We start from the raw sequence: 23,793 nt of genomic DNA on the forward strand, positions 1-23,793 counted from the left end.
TAAAATAATCCAGTCTCACTATTCATTTTGTCCTAAAAAAGACCAGTTATACTGTGTATGTGATATTGTTACATCAGTATACCTCCTTCCATCTAAGGTAAATAAAAACCTTTTAAGGGGTTCATCGAAAGTTTTGTGGTTCTTTTTGTTTTGTTTGTTTCAGAGAGAGATAATGCACATATGTGCACACATGAGGGAGGGAGGGTCAGAGAGAGGGGGAGAAAAGTAGATTCCCTGCTGAGCTGGGGGAGTGGGAGTGGGATGGGAGGGATAGGTTGATGGTGGTGGGGTGGGCACTATCTCAGGAATCTGAGATCAGGACCTGAGCTGAGATCAGGAGTTAGTGGCTTTAACTGAGCTATCCAGGCGCGCACCCTCCCCCCCTCCCCAGTTATATAGTTCTTGATGAATTTAAGTATGTGAAGGATACATTGGGAGGGAAAAATATTAATAGTTCAGGCTCTGAAATCCAAGTGCTTGTGCTATATACTAATCATCTGATCTTGGCTAAGCTTTATAACCATCCCAGGCCCCAGTTTTCTCATCTGTGAAATGATTATAGTATGATTTTCTACCTCATATGGTAATCATGAGAATTGAAGGGGATAATATTTTAAAAATACTTAGCACAATAAACTAAGTAATTCATTTGGTTATAGGTATATTTTACAAATGTTGTATAAGCTTCACATTCTTGTATCATGTCTGGTCTCTTGAATTAACATAGAATAAGGACCAAATTCTATAGTCTCTCTATTATAAAAGAGCACCTCAGTTTGTTTCTGTTATTTATTTTTTATTTCACATTCTGCTGTTTCCCTTTTCATACCTTCTTCCCATTCTCTTTCAGGCCTTTGAACTTGTTTCCCCGATGGAAGTTATAAGTACGATGAAAGTAACCATTCTTTTCACCTAAGAGTGTGGGACTAAGAGCTTTTTGCTTTTTTATGATACCTTCTTTTAAAACCACTCCTCCTCCCCAACTCTCAATTCGCATAGCATTTTCTCTTGTTTCAAATATATTACTTATCTTTATGGTATTATAATTATTTTACTGCACAGCTGTCTTCCACCGGGTTTTCCTCCCTGAGTAAATTATTATTTCATGATAAAAATGAATAGGAAATCACGTAGCTGAACTAGTTAGAACTTTGTGTAAAGTTCTAAACCTCCGTGCCCTGATCCTTAAAGTACACAATCTATGGGACATCTCTTTTGTTGTGTAGAGCAGTTTATGCTTATTTCTTGTTTTTTTGTGTGTCTTTAGAAAAAAAAAGTCCCAGTTGGATAAATCCTGCCCATTTAGTTGGATATTAAGATATGAGAAATCATATGTCTAAAATGGACACAGTTTTTATCTCTCCCTAAACTACACTGCATCCTACCCCTTAACTAACCAACTATTCTATTTGTCAAACTTTTAAGGTATAATGTGTATGAGAAAGTCTTATATGAAGATATATATGCATTATTTACAGTTTGCAGTGTGAGAATCTTCTTTCCTTTTGGAAAGGAAATAACATTTCAGCTGTCAGTGTGATTGGTATGATTTATGTTTGCTGTTATTTTGGAATACATTTTAATTCACAGAGGGGAAAATAAACTCCTTTAAAGGAGGAAAACTTTTTCTCCATCACTAGAACAAAGCACAGCTTCCACCAGAAGGAGCAGGAATTAATTATGGTTTTGAGGATCTGCCACCTTTTTGGGAATATGTAGGTAGCATAGTCCTTTCTTATTTTTGGACTTTCTTAATAGGGTGGGATAGATTCTAACTTAGTAGGAGTTGTCCTATATGGTTAGAAATTTTTAGGTTGGTGTTGGTAAAGATTGAATAATAGGTTTCATCTACTCACATTGTAGTATATAGATTCATTTTTGCCTACCCTTCCTGTAATCCTAGATATAAACAAATTGCTGCATATACCAAATTCTGACATTAGTTGGGAACAATTGGAAGCTTTCTATTATAAAAATCAGTAAAACAAAAGATACAGTGATAGATCAGAACCATGAAAAACATTCACTTTTCCTTAATATTCATGTTGTCTGAAATAAAGCAACATGGTCTTCACAGTAGTTGATTAGGTACAAGGAGGGAGGTCAGAAGTTTTGGAGAAAAGTAGGCATAACAAAACATGGATTTTGTGGCTTAATCACCTATGTTTACATCTCATTGCTTACTGTTTTACTTGGGAAAATAACTTAAATTTCTTCTACCTCAATTTCCTCATCTGTAAAATTCTTCAAACAGTGACTGACACAGCAATCAAATGTTATGTCAAACAAAGAAGAATAAATAAAAATGTTTTTCATTAATTACTAATCTGAGATAAATGAAACTCCATTGATAGTCTGTATTTAGAATGCTATATTTGGAGTTTTATTTCAAACTAAAAAGTATTTAAAAGGATTTTTTGAGGTTCTCTTATGACCTGCAGTCCCTCTTATCTGTTTTTCCCTTGAGGTCCTAAAAGGTTTCAGGTACGATTTCTCCTTCCACAGTGTTTTTCAGGAACATAACTCTCAGATGGGGAAGTAATGTTGAACCTAACAGCAAAAGTGGATGTACAGAACAAGTAAATTCACTAACTACTGAAGTAACTGACTTCTCTTAGGTTTTCGAGTCAGGGTGTGATTTGAATCCTACATCATCCACTCTTCATTTAATAACCAATATCTATTGGGCATCTTCCACACAATGACAAGTTGGGAACACAGTGATGAGCAAAATAGACATAACCTGTACCCTCACAGAGCTAACTAACATCTACTGGCTTTAACTTGGGCAAATTACTTTCCCTCTTTGATCCTATAAAATGTAGATGATACCTACCTCATAGAATTGTTTGGATGAATTTAAATGAGATAATATTAAAAGAATGTACATGGTACCTGGGACATATTGAGTACTGAAACGTTAATTCCTTTGTCTTCTATTGCAAATGGACAACAAACATAATTACTGGTATGGAAAAAATATAGTGGAGGATGCATTACACTTCTATACTATAGTCTTGTACTCAGGAGAGTTTCTGAGAATTTATAATTTGGGAAGCTGTAAAACTTACTACTTACATCTGAAATTGGAAATACTGGTAAGGAAGAAATATATGGGTATAAAATATTTAAAATGTTTTTTCCTATAAAAATGTAAGTCCTTACAGACTTTTTCTAAAACTTACTAATAATACCTTAGATTGTTTTCACATGCTTTTATAGGTATCAACTCTTTTAATATTCTTAAGAAATCTGTGAAGTAGTTGCTATTCTTTCTTATACTTTATAAATAAGGAAATCAAGGCAGAGAGATTAAGCCCAAAGTTTCACTGACACCAAGTAGTGGTTGGATGCGCCTCCTAGAATCTGGTTCCAGAAATCCATGTTCTTCACCACTATGTTATGCTGCTGCTAAAAGAAACAGAAATTTTTAAACATTACCCCAGTATCCTCACTATTCTAAATACATCTCTCTTTCTGCTCCTTTATTCAATGAGACCTTTTTTTAATATTCTCTCAAAAAGCTGTCATGGATGCACTGGTAGAAGATGATATCTGCATTCTGAATCATGAAAAAGCACAAAGGAGGGACACAGTGACTCCAATCTCAATATATTCAGGAGATGAGTCTGTTGCTTCACATTTTGCCCTCGTCACTGCATATGAAGACATCAAAAAACGACTTAAGGATTCAGAGAAAGAAAACTCTTTCTTAAAGAAAAGAATAAGATTTTTGGAAGAAAAGGTAATTACTATCTTCATTATATTTTATGACTTAATAATTCAAAATACTTGAAGTTTTAAATATTTTTCTGTTGTACTAAGTTTCCAAGGATAACTCACTGCTAATCCCAAAACTCTGGATACTGTACTTCTTTCTCATATTGTGCTTCACACATCTAAATATTTGTAGAATAGGATTTGGAATATATTTTTCTTGGAATTTTTTTTCTTCTTTTTTCAGATTGCCTTACGTTTGTAAACTGTGTATTTTATGTAGGATTTCAAAATCTGTGCAAAAAATGATATTCCAACAACAGAAATTAAATGTCAAAGGTGGAAGCTCCTGTAACATTGTTTCAGTGTTTAAAAATATCTTCACCAGGGGTGACATCTTCTTTCCCTCAATATTCTCTTTTGTTCTTAAACACACAGAATAATGCTTTTAACTTATAAATTAAAGTCATATGTTTAGCTTTCCTATACAGAAACCTGTCTTAAATGTTATAGAATATATAAGTTTGATAGCTGATGCCATTATAAATCAATCATATCCACTTAGCTTTGTGTACTGGGAAATTTTCATCACTCATCCTTTTATTTTTGTGTTTTAAAGTTTTTACTTAGTTTTATGTTTCTTCACATTAGATCATTGTATTTGTATTTTATAAACAGCAGGTTCCCCAAAAGGGAAGGAAATGGATTCATAGCTGCCAAGGAAATGAATTATCTTGTTATAAAAGCTTTAGGATGAGGCTTGGTAGAGTTTGATTCATCTAGGAGAAGTAAGAGAAATGAAGTCAGTTGTAAAAATCATAATTTCTTGATATTCCTATGCACTGTCTTTAAGGGTAATCAAATTTGTGATACAGTCGGAAAGAGTGAGAAGAGGTAACATTTTGAAGCTTGTAGTTATGTTTATTTTAAAATTAAGTACAAAAATGTGTTTTGGTAGAGTTAATACCGGAAATATTTCTGTACTTTGTGACCAATAATTCTATACTTTCTCTCCTGGAATAATATAGTATTTAATGAACTAACACATTTATTCTTTAAAAAGCCAGGTTTACCCTAACTTGTCATTTTTCCTGAAGATGGAAATGAAATACTACTGGCTTGGAAAACATCTAAGTACTGTAAAAGAATGATGTACTCTATTAGTATGATGAATTAATATATGTTATAAAATGAAAAATACTGATTAAGTAAAAGCATAAAATAGAAGACTTTAAAAATATTTACCTGTATTTTTTTTGCTTTCTTAATCAGTAAAGCATTTTAACCGTGGAAGTAAAATGTTTACTTAATTATGGTCCAGGTGTTATAATCCCTGCATTACAAAGAAAAGAAAGGTGTGGAGCCATCAGAGAACTGGCTTCTTTTTTGTTTTGTTTTGTAGAATACCTTCTTTAAGCTTTCTCTTCTAATTTTATACCATTAGCTTATAGGAGCTCGATTAGATGAAGAAACAAGTTCTGTGGGACGTGAACAAGTAAATAAAGCCTATCATGCATATCGAGAGGTTTGCATTGATAGAGATAATTTGAAAAGCAAATTGGATAAAATGGTAAGTTGGTTTGAAAACAATATATATTGCAAAAGGGTTTTCTTCAGGAAGTTTAAAATTAGAAATAAGAGAAATATTAAATAAAAAATTGAAAATATACATGCTTAAGGCAAAAACAGGAATTTTTAATGGTAATATTTGTAACATTTCTGTACAAAATAAATATATATATATAGTCTGTAATGATGTTTAGGACTTAAGTATATCTAACACTACTAACTTACTTTGAAAAATCATGATGTGGTAGAAATTGTCAATGTATTTAAAAAAAAAAAAAAAAAGCCAGTGAATAATATATCCTAAGTTTGAAAAAGAAAAGAAATTCGTGAAAAACTGGGTTCATTTTCCCACCTTGCTTTTTAAAGGCCTAAATCTGTTTTTTTTTATCCCTGAAAATTAATATATATCAACCTATAGATTTTATTGAATGTAATTTGGCATTTTCCCTACTTAACTAGAATAAAGACAACTCTGAATCTTTGAAAGTATTGAATGAACAGCTACAATCTAAAGAAGTAGAGCTCCTCCAGCTAAGGACAGAGGTGGAAACTCAGCAGGGTATGCCACTTATTTGTTACAAATATTATAATGGAATCAATATAATTTTCCATTTATGTGTATTATATCCATTATCCGTTTTCTATATCTGTGTGCTAAGGTCTTAACTTATTTTACAATTTTTAGGCTTAACATTAATTTCTCTGATCTGCTTTCACCAAAATATCAATTCCTTTTAACTTTCCCTTAGATATAAATTGATTTTTTCCTAGAGAAAACTTGATGGTTTTTATTCAGGTTAGTTTGTGATGAAGTAGAACTCCATCCTTGTCAAAAACGTCTTGCCTGCTGGTATGTCCTGGCTTTTCCTTTCTACTGAACTTTTTTTTGCCCATTCATAGGTTGTCATGGAGTAGTTACAATTAACTTTTTTTTTTTCTTGTAAATATCTGAAGGTTGTTAAAATGGACAGATGAGATGCTGGAGTAAATAGGTTTTGGATCATATGGTTATTGGCCTGTTCCCATGAACATTATGATGGAACAAGCTGAAGAGTAGGCATCTAAGAGAGACCTTTTGATAAGGAATTTGTGATGAGCTCTCTTACAGTAGCTGGTTGGGGATTTTTCTAGATAGAATGACTGAAGAACTAAGTCAAAGGTAAATCGCTATCCAGTTGTATTGAGTTTCTACAGTAGATGTTCATGAATAAATTGTTTTGACCTCATGTTCTAGGCTTGATGGTCATACTTTATACTCTGAAGGGACTAGATGGAATGATTAGATACATGAGCTTCAGTTTCCTCACTTCACTTAATTTTTATCACTGTCTTAACCTTGACTTATATATTTTTGACTTGTCTAGTTATAGCATGTGTTTGATTAGTGTTGTATATTTTAAAGTTCCAGACTGACAAACTTGTACGTTAAACAGAAAATCAGGGGTAGAGGTGATTAGTACATTCTTAAATAAGATTGGTAGATTTCTTATTCTCATTAGCATAGATCTTTTAAAGTAATTACTGTTTTTTAAAAACTATTAGTTGTGAATGTTTTATATTAGTTTTTATATTGTCTGCACTTCACTAGTATAACTTTTATGGAATTATGCAAAGGTAGAAAGCAGAAATAACAATTTTAATGTTCATCCTTTTTTTTTTTTAGTGATAAGAAATTTAAATCCACCTTCATCAAACTGGGAGGTGGAAAAGTTGAGCTATGACCTGAAGATCCATGGTTTGGAACAAGAGCTGGAACTGATGAGGAAAGAATGTAGTGACCTTAAAATACAGCTACAAAAAGCCAAACAAACGGTACTACAGAATTAAATTGAGAAATTCAATATTCTGTGTATGCTATTTGTAGGTTTTATAACTAAGGATTAAATCATAGAGTTAACATATAACTACTTAGTTACATTCTCTGAAAAATTTACCTTTATCTTCCCTTTTAACTATTTTGTCTAAAATTTAATATACTGTTTACTTTTAGCATAATCCCAGAATTATATAATTTTATCGTTTTAAAAAGCTCATTTACTAGTTTATTAAAGCTGTTCCTTTTAAACTCCTTTTCCTTCAGTTTCCTTAAGTCCTTTTTTCCTATAAAATCTAAAGAGTACTCAAGTTTTATCGTTTTAATAATTTGGTTAATGTAGACACCACAAGAGACAACTCAGTTTTTATAATTCTGGGAAAAACAAACAAACAAACAAAAAACCTGACAGAGTCTACTAATTTTCAAAAATCTAATACTTTGGGGGCAACTTTAATTTTCAGCAAATAGCTGAGATTTTAAAATTGAGGGAAAAAAAGCAAAAACAAAAAATTCTGCTGAGCTTCTAAAGTATGGTTAGCCTAAAGTCATCCACCAAAACACAAGTTGCCTCTCAAGTCTATTTGCTAATACTTTACATTGGGTTCTAACATACTTGATTGGAAGTTTTTAGATATCATGACAGTGCTGAGGAGAAAAAGAAGAAATGGTAGAGAACAGTGTGAGAACAATGAACCAAATGCAAAGTTTGAAATTGTTACAAGAAAAGTTTAGTAGTCTACAGTCCAACAGCAATTTTATACACTCATGTATTTTAAATAAGTTAATCAGTTAGACAATTATTTGTCAGCTTAACCATTTTGCCCATCAGAGCATTCTAATCCCATGAGGAGCTGTGTCATCTACCCCAGATTTCTTTTAGGATGCCAATAACTGATAAAGACACTACTTCCCATACTCCCTGACTGCTAGCCAGGACATTGCCCCTAAATCCCAACTGTCCTTAAATGAAACTGACATTTCTCTCTTCTATAATATAGTTTTTATTCAAGGTGACCAAAACTTACGAATGAGCTAGGCATTAAGAATAATATAGCATTCCACCTTGGTCTTGGCCGGATGAATTCCTCGAAACTGGACAGTGAGAACTTGATTTCAAGACCCCAGACCCAATAAAAGGGAAACACTAGAGAAATTATTGTCAGTTCCTATTAGGGCAAAATACTTTTCCTACTTGACATCTGGAATTAATTTCCCCTGCTTTGAACCTGTGATTACATATCACCATTCCTTCAAAGGCTTCCAGCATCCTGTCCCACAAACTTAGGTGTCATGGTCCCATGAGAAGCTAACTGGCTAGCTGGCTGGCTGGGTGCTTGTTTATATACTTTTTCTTTTTTAATTTTTAAAAATTTTTAATTCTAGTATAATTAACATATGGTGTTATTTTAGTTTCAGGTGTACACTATAGTGATTCAATAACTCTATAGCTTACTGACTCATCATCATAAGTGTACTGTTAATCTCTTTCACATATTTCACCCCTCCCTTCTACCTCCCCTTTGATAACCATCTATTCATTCTTAATAGTTAAGAGTATATTTTGGTTTGTCTCTTTTTTTCTTTGTTATTTTTTAAATTCTACATATGCATGAAATCGTGGTATTTGTCCTTCTCTGACTGGCTTATTTTGCTTATTTGCATTGTATTGTCTAGATTCATCATGCTGTGGCAAATTGCAAGATTCCATAAAGGCTAAGTAATAGTTCCTTATATATATATGCACACACACATAGACATATATACTGCATCTTCTTTTTCTGTGTTTATGTATTGATGGACAGTGGAACAGCTGCCATATCTTGGCTATTTTAGATAATGCTGTAGTAAACATAGGGGTGCATATACCCTTCCATTAGTGTTTTCATGTTCTTTGGGTAAATACCTAGTAGTGAAATTACGGACTCATGGTAGTTCTATTTTTAACTTTTTGAGGAAACTCCTTACTGTTTTTAAAGCATCTACACCAGTTTTCATTCCCACCAACATGTTTGAGGGTTCCTTTTTCTCCTTATCAAAGGAGATATTATTTATTTTAGCCATTCTGACAGGTGTCAGGTTATGTTTCATTATAAAATTTTGATTTGCATTTTCCTGATGATGAGTAATGTTGTGCATCTTTTCATGTATCTTTTGGCCATCTGTATGTCTTTGGAAAAATGTCTGTTCATATTTTCTGCCAATTTTTAATTGGATTATTTTTTAGGTATTGACTAGTATAAGTTCTTAATATGTTCAAGAATCCTAGCCCTTTTCTGGATATGTCATTTGCCAGTATCTTCTCCCATTCTATAAGTTGTCTTGTAGCCTTGTTGATTGTTTCCTTTGCTGTGCAAAAGTTTTTAATTTTGATGTAGCCCAGTAGTTTGTTTGCTTTTGTTTCCCTTGCCAAAGGAGACATACAAAAAAATGTTGCTGTGGCCAGTGTCAGAAATTACTGCTTGTGCTCTCTTCTAGGATTTTTATGGTTTCAGATCTCACATTTAGGTCTTTCATTTATTTTGAGTTTCTTTTTGTTAATGATACAAGAAAGTGGTCCAGTTTGATTTTTTTGCATATAACATATAGCTGTCCAGTTTCCCCAACACCATTTGTTGAAGAGACTCTCTTTTTCCCATTGCATATTCTTGCCTCCTTTGTCAAAGATTAATTAACCATATAAGTATGGGTTTATTTCTGAGCCCTCTGTTCTGTTTAATCTGTGTGTATTATTTTTGTGCCAGTTCCATACTGTTTTGATTACTAAACTTTGTTGTATATCTTAAAATCTGAGATTGTGATATCTCCAGCTTTGTTGTTGTTTCTCAAGATTGCTTTGGGTATTCAGGGTCTTTTGTGGTTCCATACAAATTTTAGTATAATTTGTCTAGTTCTCTGAAAAGTCTCTTCGCATATTGATAGGGATTGCATTAAATCTGTAGATGGCTTTGGGTAGTGTGAACATTTTAACAGTTCTACCAATCCATGAGCATGGAATATCTTTCCATTTATTTGTGTCATCTTCAACTTTTTTTCATCAGTGTTTTATAGTTTTCAGAGTAAGGTATTTTACTTTCTTGGTTAAGTTTATTCCTAGGTATTTTATTATTTTTGGGTAGTTGTAAATAGAATTGTTTTCCTAATTTTTTCTGCTCCTTCAGTATCATTTATTAGTTTTAGTAGTTTATGGTAGTTTAGTAGATTATGGTGCAGTCTTTTAGGTTTTCTACATACAGTATCATGTCATCTGCAAGTTATGATAGTCTAATTCTTCCTTACCAATATGAACGCCTTTTCGTTTTTCTTGTCTGATTGCTATGGCTCTCATTTCCAGCACTATGTTGAATAAAAGTGGTGAGAGTGGACATCTTTGTCTTGTTCCTGACCTTAAGGGAAAAGATCTCAGTTTTTTACTCTTGAATATGATAATAACTATGGGTTTTTCATATATGGCCTTTGGTATGGCCTTTGGCTTGTGGTATGTTTCCTCTATACTTTTGAGGATTTTTATCATGAATTGATATAAATTTCGTCAAATGTTTTTTCTGCATCTATTGGAATGATCATATGGTTTTTATTCTTTGTTTTTTTTTTTTTAAATTTTTTTTTTTTTTTTTTTTTTTTTTTCTGATAGGCACACACAGAGAGAGAGGCAGAGACACAGGCAGAGGGAGAAGCAGGCTCCATGCACTGGGAGCCCGACATGGGATTCGATCCCGGGTCTCCAGGATCGCACCCTGGGCCAAAGGCAGGCGCTAAACCACTGTGCCACCCAGGGATCCCTATTCTTTGTTTTGTTCATGTGATTTATCAGGTTGATTGATTTGGGAATATTGAACCACCATTGTTTGCATCCCAGGAATAAATTCTACTTGACCATGGTTTATGATTTTTGTAATGTATTTTTGGATTTGGTTTGCTAGTATTGTGTTGAGGACTTTTGCAGCTATGTTTATTAGTGATATTGGCCTACAGCTCCCTTTTTTTTGTAGTGTTTTTATCTGGTTTTGATATCAGGGTAATGCTGGCCTTTTAGAATTAATTTGGAAGCTTTCCCTTCTCTTCTAATTTTTGGAATAGTTTGAGAGGAATATGTATTAATTCTTTAAATGTTTAGTGTAATGCCTGTGAAGCCATCTAATCCGGACTTTTGTTTGTTGGGAATTTTTTGATTAATTATTTAATTTCATTGTTGGTAATTGTTCTAATTTTCTACTTCTTCCTGATTAAGTGTTGGGAGATTATATGTTTGTAGGAATTTCTCCATTTCTTTTAGGTTTTCTAGTTTGTTGGCATATTTTTCATAATATTAGCTTAACAATTCTTCATATTTCTTATGTTTCCTCTTGCTACTTTTAAAATTGATCATTATCACTACTTTTTGCCATTTTAGTTACTGTTTGTCTTGTTGTGGACCAGTTGGGATGATTTTATTGGAGGCATTCTGTGCCTCCTATATCTGGATTTGTTTCTTCTCCCAGATTTGGGGTTTTCACCTCTTACTTCTTCAGCTTTTCTACCTCCTTTTCTTTCTTTATGGTAGCCTTGTTATGGTAATGTTACCACACTTGATGTCATCACTGATTTTCCTAAATCTAATTTCTTTTCAGTTTAATTGCTTTCTATTACTCTGTCCTCCAGGTCGTGCATCCTTTTTTCTGCTTTCTGTAGTCTGCTGTTTTACCTAGTGCATTTCTAATTTCAGCTGTTGAGTTATTAATTTCTGATTGTTTACTTTTTATGGTTTCTAGCACTTTTTTAAGGGTCTCCTTGAGGTGGAGGACCTTAAAAGTCCAGTGAGTGAGTATCTTTATGACCATTATGTTAAATTCTCCATTAGGCATATTACTTACCTCTGTTTTGTTTAGCTCTCCATGATCTTATCCTTCTTTTTTGGGGGACATAATCCTCAATTTTGTCTGTTTCTCTGTGTTAGGAAAGTCTGCTATGCCTCCAGCTCTTAAAGTAGTGGCCTTAAAAAGAAGAGGTCTTAAAAAAAAAAAAAAAAAAAAGGAAGGAGAGGTCTTGCAGTACTCTGTAGTATGATGTCCTCTGTTCACCAGAACTTCATGTTTCAGGGCTGTCTCATGTGTTTGTGTCACCCTAATGTTTGGCTTGCACTGCTTTTGCCTTCAGTCTACAGTGGCTCTCTGTTCTGAGCAGGGTCTGGTTCCAGTGTTGTTAGAGAGCCAGTTTTGGGCTACCTTGGGCTTGGCTTAAGGCAGACCAGGCTTTTCCCAAACACAGTAGTACTGAACTTCAGGACTTCCTCTGTGTTGTGCCTCCAGAAGCTTTTGTTGGTGGGCTGGTACTATAGTGAGACCACATGTCTATCATGCTGTCCACTGTACTGGCCACAGCTCGACTGGTGTATATGGTTATTGGCCCTTTTCCCCAGGGCAGAAGTCACTTCGGAGTGGTACTATCCTTGTCAGGGCTGCCTACATAATGCCAGGGTTGTGGTACCTCTTTGGATGGGCTCTGGCCAATGACATATTGTAAGGGGCAGGTTGACAAGAGAATGTACGGGCAGGGCACTTGGTGTTAGCAAGGTTTGATGAGGTCTGCTGTGGGTGGGAGCTGGAGCTGCTTTTGAAAACTGCTTTATGGCTAGTGGGGGTGAGTCTGCAAGGGGTGGGGAGTGCTTGCAGTGCCAGCAAGGTCTGTGTTGGTCTACTGTGGGAGGGTACCTACTGCTGCCAAATCTGTGGAGGCTGGTTGGGTTGGAGAGAGCAGAATTGTAGAAGCATGTAGGGTACGCTGTTAGCAACCTAAGTGGAAAATGTGCTGCATTGATTCCCCCATGTATCCATGTAAATAGGGCCAGGCCTCAGGGAGGGAAATGGTGCCCACCAGCCTTTTTGTTCTTAGAGAAGTCTCAAGGATCCCTCCTCCTCCAGCACATGTTCTGAGATTAGTAAACTAGTCTTTCATATATACCAGAGGCATTTTTCAAATGCTGCTTTTGTGCTGTATCTTATTGGGGCTGATTATGCTTGTCTTTAAGGGCCAGAATTCTGTTTCCTCTTGTCCTCCCTTCTCCCAGAGCTGAGTCCACCAAATTATAGTCCCAGGTGTTAAGCCTCAGTGATTATAAGAACTACAGTAATTAGGCCCCTCTGGGTTTTCAAAACCAAATGTTATGGGAATTTGTTTTCCCTGTGTATGTTTCCTACACCGGGGGTGCCTGGTGTAAGGGTCTGTTTTTCTCCCTTCTCCATGCCGGTGGTTTCGCTCCCTCCTACAGGCAGTCCTGTGGGTGGGTCTCTTTAGCTCCTGCCTGCATCTCAGCTCTTCCTACTTCTGCAGTGTGGCCTCTTTACCTTTTGCTGTAGAGTCTGTTCTGCCATTTTTTACACTGATGTGGATATTATCTGGTTGTATCCGTGGAATGAGGTGAACATAGGAGCCTCCTACTCTGCCATCTTCTTTTATTTTTTTTAATTTATTTTTTAAATATTTTATTTATTTATTCATGAGAAACACAGAGAGAAAGGCAGAGACACAGGCAGAGAGAGGGAGAGAGAGAGAAAGAGAGAGAGGCGCAGAGACACAGGCAGAGGGAGAAGCAGGCTCCATGCAGGGAACCCAGTGTGGGACTCGATCCTGGGTCTCCAGGATCAGGCCCTGGGCCAAAGGCAGCACTAAACCACTGAGCCACCGGGCTGCCCTGCCATCTTCTTTTAGAGGCTTAAACTTTTTTTTTTTTAAAGATTTTGTTTGAGCCAGCACATACGAGAGAGTGAGCACGAGGGGAGGGGGGGGGGTAAGGCAGAGGAGGGAGAGGCAGACTACCCTCTGAACAGGGAGCCCGTTGTAGGGCTCGATCCCAGGCCCCTGACATCATGACCTGAGCTGATGGCAGAGACTTAACTGACTTTGCCACCCAGTTGCCCCTAGAGGCTTTTTTTAAAAAGATGTGCATGCAAGAAAGGATCTGTACCTTGAAGTTCTGAATTATCATTGTCAATAAACAGATTTTCTTTGAAAGGAAATTGATAGCTTTTTTACATAATGGATATTTGCTTACAGAGTATGAAGCAGTACCATAGAATTTTAGTACCATAAAAAACTTGGCTCATAATTATGGTGTTGCTTATTAACTTTGTAACATTAGGAACATTTAATTCTTCTGAACTTGTTTTCTATAAACTTTTAAATATCTCCTTTTTCCATAAAGCTTAAATAACGTGTAGCACATTTAGTACAATACCTAGTATATAGTGAATTCAGTAAGTCAGTGTATTTCAAAAAAACTGAGGTAATCTAGAAAAACAGTACTGTTAAGGGGGTTATAGTTCAGTTCTGATTAGTTACTCTTTTCCACTAGATGGTGCTAGGGGATAAATTTGCTTTTAGTTTAATTCATCTATCATAAATCATAAAAGCAGACATTTGAAGGTAGAAGAAACTTTAGAAATCACTTCGCTTACTGCTGAAAAGGCATTTGAAAGATTAAGAAACTTGAGAGTGAATTAAAAGGAATTTTTTTTTTAAGAGTTGGTTCCCACCTTCGTAGGAATTTATTTGGTGGAGTGGTGGGGGGAGAGATTTAAATTTTAAAAATGCTTACACCTAAGATAAATGAACCAGGAATAGCAAGAGTGGAATGCCTAATATAAACTTATCAGAGGTTCCAAGTTGAAATCTTAATGTTGTGAGAAGTGTACTTTTAAATTTTGTTTCAAAGGGATTGCTGATCAGAGTCCTTTTGAACATGAGAATCAAAGAACAAGTCAGAGAAAAATTTATGTTCACTTTATTAATCTTGCTTTATCTACTGCAGCCATATCTACAAGTATTTTTGAGGGGGAGTCTTTTGTGAAACATTTTATAACCTCTTTTAAAGTGTGAAATAACATCACTACATGGACATAATAATAATGTTTGCTGTTATTTTTCTTTTCTTTTTTTTTTTACTCAGTTGATTACTGTTTAGTATTAATGAGATCAGGGTTCCAGGGTCAGACCCTTTTAGATTTTCCCCCAATATTCCAGTCATTTATATTCAGAAAAGCTGGTCCTTTAGGGAAAAAAAAAAAAAAAAAAGACAAAAGGCCCAAAGAAGTTTAGAAAACACTGGATCTAGGTCTAAGGTATGTAACAATAGTGTGTTTAGGGATTCATAATGTGCTGTTTTATAAAAGGGTCTGAGAAGTCCTAGAGTGTAGGAACCTGTGTAACTTGAATAATGTTTTTCCAAATATCTTGTAACCATGGGCCCCTGTATATGTAAACTCCCACATCATAAGGTACTAGTTGGGAAACAGATCTATACTTTCTAACAATTATAATTTTTAAACTTTTTTTTAAACAAATGACAGGATCCATCTCAGGAAGACAATCTGAAGAGCAGTGATCTCCAAAGACTGAGCATTTCAAGGTATGAACATTCTTCAAAGTTCAAAAGTAACACTTTCTTCTGTAGGCTACTTGCATAGCTTACTGAGACTTGTTATGATTTAACCTTAAAAACAAATACAATTTGGGTACTGAATGTAATCTCTGATCACAGTGAGTTTATAAAAAACCTTTTTAAAAAAAAAAAAAAGATTTTCTTTATTTATTCATGAGAGACACAGAAAGAGAGAGGCAGAGACATAGGCAGAGGGAGAAGCAGGCTCCTCACAGGGAGCCCAATGTGGGACTTGATCCCAGATCTTGGGATCATGCCCTGAGCAGAAGGCAGACGCTCAACTGCCGAGCCACCCAGGCGTCCCTATAAAAAAAGATTTAACTGCTCTTCAACAGTTGGCTTAAGCTTAAGTAGTGAAAGGTACATATATTGTTATGCCTTAAAATTTTTGAACGTTCAGTATTTTAGATAGGGTTTTAGGGAGCTAGCTGTGTAGAAAGTATTCTGTAATAAGTCTTGATTTTGCATGAGGAATTATACATTTCCATATACAGTAATACCACCTTGTCCTAAGGGCATACTTAGGACCACATTAGTCCTTGGTATTGACTTTTTTTTTTAAGATTTTATTTATTTAATAATGACAGAGAGAGAGGCAGAGACACAGGCAGAGGGAGAAGCAGGCTCCATGCAGGGAGCCCGATGTGGAACTTGATCCCGGGTCTCCAGGATCACACCCCGGGCTGAAGGTGGCGCTAAACCACTGGGCCACCAGGGCTGCCCCTTGGTATTGACTTTTAAGAGAACTGTCCATTTTGTGTAAAAACAAAAGTAGGTATAAGAGTTCAGGTATGTTACTTTAATTCTTTTTCCTTAAATATATGTCATTTTAATTTAACAAGTATTATGTTGCAAATTATTTTAGCATCCCTTCTGTATATGGATACTTTCATCCAGTGAAAAATACTGAGTTGATTTCATTGATCATTTGGCTTCCGAAGTTTACTAAGCTAAAGAAAATAATGTGAAATGGTTCATACCTATTCCTATCAAAAACCTAATCGAGGGATCCCTGGGTGGCGCAGCGGTTTGGCGCCTGCCTTTGGCCCAGGGCGCGATCCTGGAGACCCGGGATCGAATCCCACGTCGGGCTCCCGGTGCATGGAGCCTGCTTCTCCTTCTGCCTATGTCTCTGCCTCTCTCTCTCTCTCTCTCTCTCTGTGTGACTATCATAAATAAATAAAAATTAAAAAAAAAAAAAAAACCTAATCGAAAAGAATTAATCAACTAGGGCAAACAGTTTGATGATTGCAGCCAATCTTCTAGATCCCGGGGATAGGCAAACTTTTTCTATAATAGACCAGCATATTTAGGCCTCGTGGGTCATAACATCTTTCTTCTGACTACTAAACTCTGCCATTTGAACAGTTCTTCGGTTATGCCTTCAAATTCCGTCTAACTTTATAGCAAGGAAGTTTTTCCTTTTTTAACAGTGTGTCTAGTTCAGTGTCCATATAAGTTATTTCTGAGAGTTGTCTTTTTTGAAGATATATTTATTTTAGAGAGAGACAGGAGTGTGTGTATGACCAGGGGAAGGGTAGAGAGAGAGGGGAGCAGACTGCCCGCTGAGCATGGAGCCCGACATGGGGGCTCTGTCTCACAAGATGTGCCCTGAACCAAAACCGAGAGTTGGACGCTTTGAGCCACCCAGGCGCCCCATGTTTCTGAAAGTTGTCTTTATCAAAATTTTTTCTTCGGTCAATCTAGGTTTCCCCTCATTTTGTAAGTATTTATCAGTTTTTAAGCCTCTTCAAACCATTTTTGGAAAAGAAGCAGGGAACAAATATATTAGAATCCGTACATCAAATACAAGTACAAAGGGCTATCTATAGAGTGTATTAGGGATACATGATACAGAATGAGACTTCTTCCATTCATGGGAAATTTTACATGATTTGGATCACATCTATTAAGAATAACTCAAAAGGCTGCACCCCTCCCAGTGTCTTTAAAACATCACATAACTAACAAGATAGTGAAGAATCTCTACACCAGCATTTAAGAGGAGGATAAAGGTCCAAGGAGAGGTAGTTTTGGAGGCTGCCAGACTATATAATTGTGGCTTCGAAGTGCAGTTTTGAATTCTCTAAAGCTTAGTATTAAAGTATCAGTTAAGAGAAACAGTTTTTAGAAACAATAGCCTTAAGTTCTTATCTCTAAGAGTTACTTGTATGCTAAAAGAACTATATAATTAAAGCATGTCTTAATGACTTGCTAGTGCTCAAGTATACTTATGGTTTTATACAGGTTGGTTTGCATTTATTTTATGTAAGCAATATGGATTGCAAAACTGATGAGGTTTCCCTTTTCTGGTTAGTAACTAGAAAACTAGTAACCACATTTGTAGCTTACCTCTTGGTAAACTCTGTATCATGCATTTTTATGTTAGTCTCATTCCTAGCTACATTTTATCTTGTTTTTCCTTCACTTTACCATTTATATGTTATAATGGTAAATGTTTACCATTATATGTTATAATGGTAAATGTTTACCATTATATGTTATAATGGTAAATGTTATAATGGTAAATGGTAAATGTTTCCATTATTTCCAGTTTATAGTCTTGTGTTTTACTAATACTTGTTAAGTTACCTCATCCACTTTTTAGTGGAACAATTCAGATGTAAGTTTACTATATTAACAAAACAATATATAGGAATGTTTCCATAAAACCTTTAAATACGGGTTTGTATATTTTTAAGGATTATTTTTCAGTTATTTATAAAACTCCATTTTGGGGAGTTTTTTTTTTTTTTTTTTTAATTTATGATAGTCAGAGAGAGGCAGAGAGAGAAGCAGGCTCCATGCACCAGGAGCCCGACGTGGGATTCGATCCCGGGTCTCCAGGATCGCGCCTTGGGCCAAAGGCGGGCGCCAAACCGCTGCGCCATCCAGGGACCCTGGGGAGTTTTTTTTTCATATTTCCTCCATCATTTGCGAGGCAAATGAGGTACTATATTGTTTCCCTAAGATAGAGTGAACCTTTTTAATTATTGGAGGCCTTTTATGTGGTACTTCTTGTGTACAGCATCATTTAACAATCCAGTCAGAAATTTGGCCTGTATCCTGCCAGTGTTCTGTTTGGTATTAGCTTTAGATTGTTCTCTGTTCTTAAATAGATTTAGGTATGGGGTAAACTTATACTGTAAACTTCTTAAAATGTAACTCTTAAGGAAATATGGATTAGGGTTAGTGTTTTTCAAACTGTGCTGTGTTCCTTAGTGGTCATGAAACTTTGTGTGTCAAGAAAAGCATTTTATACAAATAATGAACAGAACATACCAGAGTGTATTACACATAATAAGGGGGTATGTTTTTTTCATAATTTGTTTTCTCTGGACTGCAGTATAAAATGATTCCTTGTTGTGCCTCACAACCAAAAATGTCTGGAAGATGCTTTTTGAGAATCACAGTTATCAAAATATACATTTCTCAGTATATCTCTTGGGTAAAATTATACTTAGTTTTAGTTCCTTTAGGAGATGTAATAGTTCAGTAAATATTCAGAAGCTAAAGCAAAATACGAATGGGTGAAGTAAAAAATTAAGTAGATTTTTCTTATATGGAATACTTGTTTCAGTACTAGAGTTGGAAGAATAGTGTCAGTTAAGAAAACTGGGCTTTTACACAATTTGACTTTGTAAGCAGGACATGTACTCCTTCTTGAGATGTGAATAAGCAGGTTTCATTACTTTTAAAATTTAGAGGGCTGAAATTTTATACCCAAGGTTAATAAGATAGTTGTGTTGGCAGCCAGCATATTGGAAGTGCTTGGTAATTGTATGATGGTAATGATATGAAAAATGTTACCCCAAAAGGGCAGCAGGCTGTCCTTAGGATAAATTAAAGATGGCTTTGATCAGCAACATGCTGGAGCATGGAATATGTTCTCCTGAACCTGTTTCCTCACGCAGAAAATGTGGTTACCCAGCTTGCCAAGTTGGTGTGAGAACATGGGTAAAATGCCTAATGTAATAAATGTTCAGCCGTCATTTTGTTTTGTTTTGTCTATTTTCTTTCGTAGGTTTCTCATTTGGGATGCTTTTTAGTGTTGCTTCTCAGTGCTCAAGTTTTTTAACTTCATACACACACACACACACACACACACACACACACACATACACGTGCTTGTGTGTCGTTTATAGCAAAACTAAGTTCACACTCCGGGTTGGTGGGGGTGCCATAGCCAGCCTATACAGTCTCAAAAATACCTAGATAAGTTAAAGTTAACTGGAACTCTACTAAAGATTTGTGGACAATATGCCTTTTCCAGTCTCACTTAAGTAATGATTTACATACTTTAGCACATGATGAAGATGGCAGCACTTTTAAGTGTAAAGTGGCTGTTATTACTTTGTTATCCACAAGGGGGAGAGCTTATACTTAGTAATTTGTGTTTTTTGGGGGGTGGGGGGTTAAACTAGCTTTTCATTCAGGTGACATTAAAGGCAAAAAAAAAAAAAAAAAAGATGTGTTAAACTTGGTGACCTAATTTTTAGTTTAACCTAATTTATAAAGTCTTCATTAGAATTGGAAAATGTGTTTAGACACTGCTTTAGCACTTCCTTTATAATTGTTTCTCTTTTATTTTACACGATTAGCTATTTTGAATGATTGTGTTTGATATTCCAAGATCCAAACATGGTCTTGGGTATTTGCTTTTCTTTTTTTCTAAGTCAGGTACTGATTTTCCCTCTCATGCCAATAATTAAACAGTATTTTTAAACTGTATTATTCATATCATGACTGCATGAATTAGCACATATACAGTACTTAAACTTACTGCTGTGTAATGTGAGTAACTCTTTGGAAAGCATACTGAATACCCACAATTGCAGCAAAGAACCAGCAACTTTTCACACTTAAGACAGGTTCCTATGTGAAACATTCATTGTAGCATACATCTCAGATGTTTACTGGTGGAGTAGAGGTGGTTAGCTAATTTTTGTGAAGTAATTATTTCACACTTATCTAAAACCTGCAAAAAGCCCTGTGATTTTTAATAGACTACTGTTTGACAAATGACATTTACAATAGACTAAAACATGTAGATTTTTCCCCAAAGCAGTATAAAGTTTATTCTGCTTCTGAAAGAACTATAGTCTGAGTAGAATAGAAATATCCTGACCAAAACAAGGGCATGTAACCTTACATTCAGAATAATTATATTTGAGTAGATTTGTTGCTTTATAATTCAAATAGGATATTAGATTTAGATATCAAGAGTATTATCCCCTGGTTTGTTTATAGCTAGATAAAAATCGACATTTTCTAACCTGATTATTATTCCATTTACAGCAGTATCTTTAAGAAGGAATTACGGTCATTTGAATGCTATGAAATCAGTTGCTCAAGTTTTATATATTCTTGTGTAGCAAATAGGACTACATACTGAAGATTCCAGTTTACTTAGTTGGCAATTAAAGACCCAGACAAGATCATGATCTTCCATGCTTAATGGAAGAATGAAACTTTCATAAATTAGGTTTAAAATAATTTATAACATCTCAGATAATAATTGAGTAAAATACATTATGAAAATGAGAGGCATTTATGAAGTTTTTGTTTCATATAATCCTCTATCTAGCCTTTTCCTTACCAGGAAATCATCTGGCTCTTCTTGTCTTATGCTGTCATGTCACATTGGTTTAGAACCAACAATATGAGACAACCCAGTCAAACATAAAAGAATGGAATGCATGAAACCTAAATTTTATTTTAATGTGGATTTGGGTATACATTCGGCAGTTGATATATTTCAATTCACGTCAAAACCAAATAATTAAGAGATAAATATAAGTTAAAACTCTATACATGAATGTCTCTTTCGTTTTGATCAGATTTGCAAATGAAGACCATACCCCTTACTTTTAAAGTATAGTCACACCACTGCACATTAGGGGCTATAATTAATAAGAAAATTTGGTTATATAATACTTCTTTTTGTAATATCCTCCTGTTTAATATAAAGTTCAGTTCATGGCTAGAAATTAGGTCAGTATTAGTATTATAAATAAGATCTTTTCGCTTGTTCCAATGCCCTAATTATATGTTATTTAATGAGGAAGTTTTTAATTTGTAGCATCTGGAAACTTAATTGGAGCAGAAGTACAGATATGCTCATTTCTGTTTTAAAGTCACTCTTTTTTTGTCCATAAAGAAAATATAACCATTAACCTTTTTTGTAAAAACTGTATTTCAGTGATAATATGCAAAATGCATACTGGGAACTGAAGAGAGAAATGTCTAATTTACATTTGGTGACTCAAGTACAAGCTGAACTACTAAGAAAACTGAAAATCCCAACTACAATCAAGAAAGGCAAGTTAAATTCCAGCCAGACAGCTTGAAGAGCAATCGGTTATCGTTTCTTATCGAAATCTCATTAGATGATTTTGATAAGCCGAAGCATATATAGTTTATAGTATGTTCACAGCCTACCTATTCTCTGCTTTGGCTTCATTCTCATACTGGTCAACTTCACACATAAAGGTGTTGCTGATGTGTTTTTTCTTCAGTACTGTATTCTTTTCCCCTTGTGGCTTTTTTTTCTCAGCCAAGTGTTGCTTATGTGTATAAGGCTGAGGTGTTAAGTTTGCTCTAGTTGACCTTTTACCACAACTCTTTCGTATATTTAAAAAAAAAAAAAAAAAGATACCAAAACCTATTTTTCATTCCAGTGCTATAGACTATATCAAAGACCTAGCTCTTTAAATTGTTTTGGAAAAAAAAATTAACTTTGATCCATTTATGGGATTCTTTTCATTTGGCAAACTTAATTTTTCTTTCCATAAAGAATAGTTTATTTGGAATGGAGACTAGGTGTTCTCTCCTTATCCCTTTCAGTGAAACGAAAATTTTCATTGATTTGCTTTTCATATATAACTGCTTGGCTGACTAGACTTTTTGAGTTTTGGGCTAATGTAGTAGGGGCTACTTTGCCCAGACTGTTTTTATACCTCAGAGAAAAATCAGTGCATTTGTACTTTTTATTACATAATAGTTCTATTTCTGAAAAATTATAAATTTGCCCTAAATTTACTTTAAAGGAATGAGATATGAGTTTTCATAAAAAATAACTACCTTCACCTTATTTAAAATTATGTACACCTCGTATTTTCCCTAAAGAGGGCACAAGAGAATTTTATAAATCTCCAGGAGTGTTTACCAGTAGGAAAAAGGAAAACTAAAGCCAGTTTCTAGAGTTATTTATGAATCAGGCAAACTAATAACAGTGTCCTGTCAGGCTCTAACTTATGGTTCATTTTGCACTTGAGTTTTCCAGTGGCAAGGGTTACATATGAGGCAAATATATGTTGATGGAGAAGTTCCTTCTCCTAAAAGGAATGCAGAATAATTCTGTAGGGAGTTGTCAGTGAGGCTGTTTGTTTATATAATAAATATAATTTCCAAAGAATAATACAGGAGAAATACTCTTTGCATATTTGAAAATGACTCATCTTTGTGTGTCTTCTGAGCTGCCTAAGGCTGTCTTTTGGTTTATGGAACCATAAGTTTTCTAGCACAGTACAACAGTGACAGGTTCAGGGTTCCTTATTGCACATAACTTAATGCTGTGAGGAGTAGAGACAGACTTAAATCAACTTTTTTCCTGACCTAGAGATCACCCTTATCCAGAAGTTAAGCATTGTTACTTCTGGGTCCTCTACTCCTACCTCTCTTCCCAAGACAAAAGGAAATGAGCTTATTTTATAACATGGTTCAGTTTCTTATAAAATTATAAATCAAGACTTTATTCTAATTCCTGGCATTTTGCCTTAGTTGGTTGAATTGGAAGGGGAAGAGAAGCTCATAAGCTCATACTACCATTATGTTGACTATCGCTAAATAATAGCTTTAAAGCAGTTTGTTTTCTGAGCCATTATGTGTGAACTGAATATATTTTTTTTCTTGATATGTTACTGTAACCAGAGAAATATGTGTTTAAGAAACAAACTGGGGATCCCTGGGTGGCGCAGCGGTTTGGCGCCTGTCTTTGGCCCAGGGCGCGATCCTGGAGACCCGGGATCGAATCCCACGTCGGGCTCCCAGTGCATAGAGCCTGCTTCTCCATCTGCCTGTGTCTCTGCCTCTCTCTCTCTCTCTGTGACTATCATAAATAAATAAAAATTAAAAAAAAAAAAAGAAACAAACTGTTTTATCTCTAAAAAGCCTTTGGATGTATATTAAAACTTCACTTAGGCCTCATCAATTCACAGAATTATTTCTGAAAAAATTTACTTTTGAAGCACCTATGGAAAAAAGATTTGAGTAAGTA

At 35.0% G+C, this 23,793-nt stretch overlaps 1 protein-coding gene across 1 annotated transcript in view; it reads left to right on the plus strand.

Annotated features, from left to right (window-relative positions):
- Nucleotides 1–23,793, plus strand: part of AZI2 (5-azacytidine induced 2) — a 36,278-nt gene that overhangs the window by 9,746 nt on the left and 2,739 nt on the right. The window contains exons 2-7 of the mRNA XM_025461059.3: nucleotides 3,525–3,745; nucleotides 5,162–5,287; nucleotides 5,746–5,845; nucleotides 6,950–7,098; nucleotides 15,424–15,482; nucleotides 21,718–21,836. Of these exons, the coding sequence (XP_025316844.1) occupies nucleotides 3,530–3,745; nucleotides 5,162–5,287; nucleotides 5,746–5,845; nucleotides 6,950–7,098; nucleotides 15,424–15,482; nucleotides 21,718–21,836 (769 nt within the window). The 5' untranslated portion in view covers nucleotides 3,525–3,529. The remainder of the gene's footprint in view (nucleotides 1–3,524; nucleotides 3,746–5,161; nucleotides 5,288–5,745; nucleotides 5,846–6,949; nucleotides 7,099–15,423; nucleotides 15,483–21,717; nucleotides 21,837–23,793) is intronic.

The sequence above is a fragment of the Canis lupus genome, chromosome 23 (genome assembly GCF_003254725.2).
Source record: "Canis lupus dingo isolate Sandy chromosome 23, ASM325472v2, whole genome shotgun sequence".
Lineage (NCBI taxonomy): Eukaryota > Metazoa > Chordata > Mammalia > Carnivora > Canidae > Canis > Canis lupus.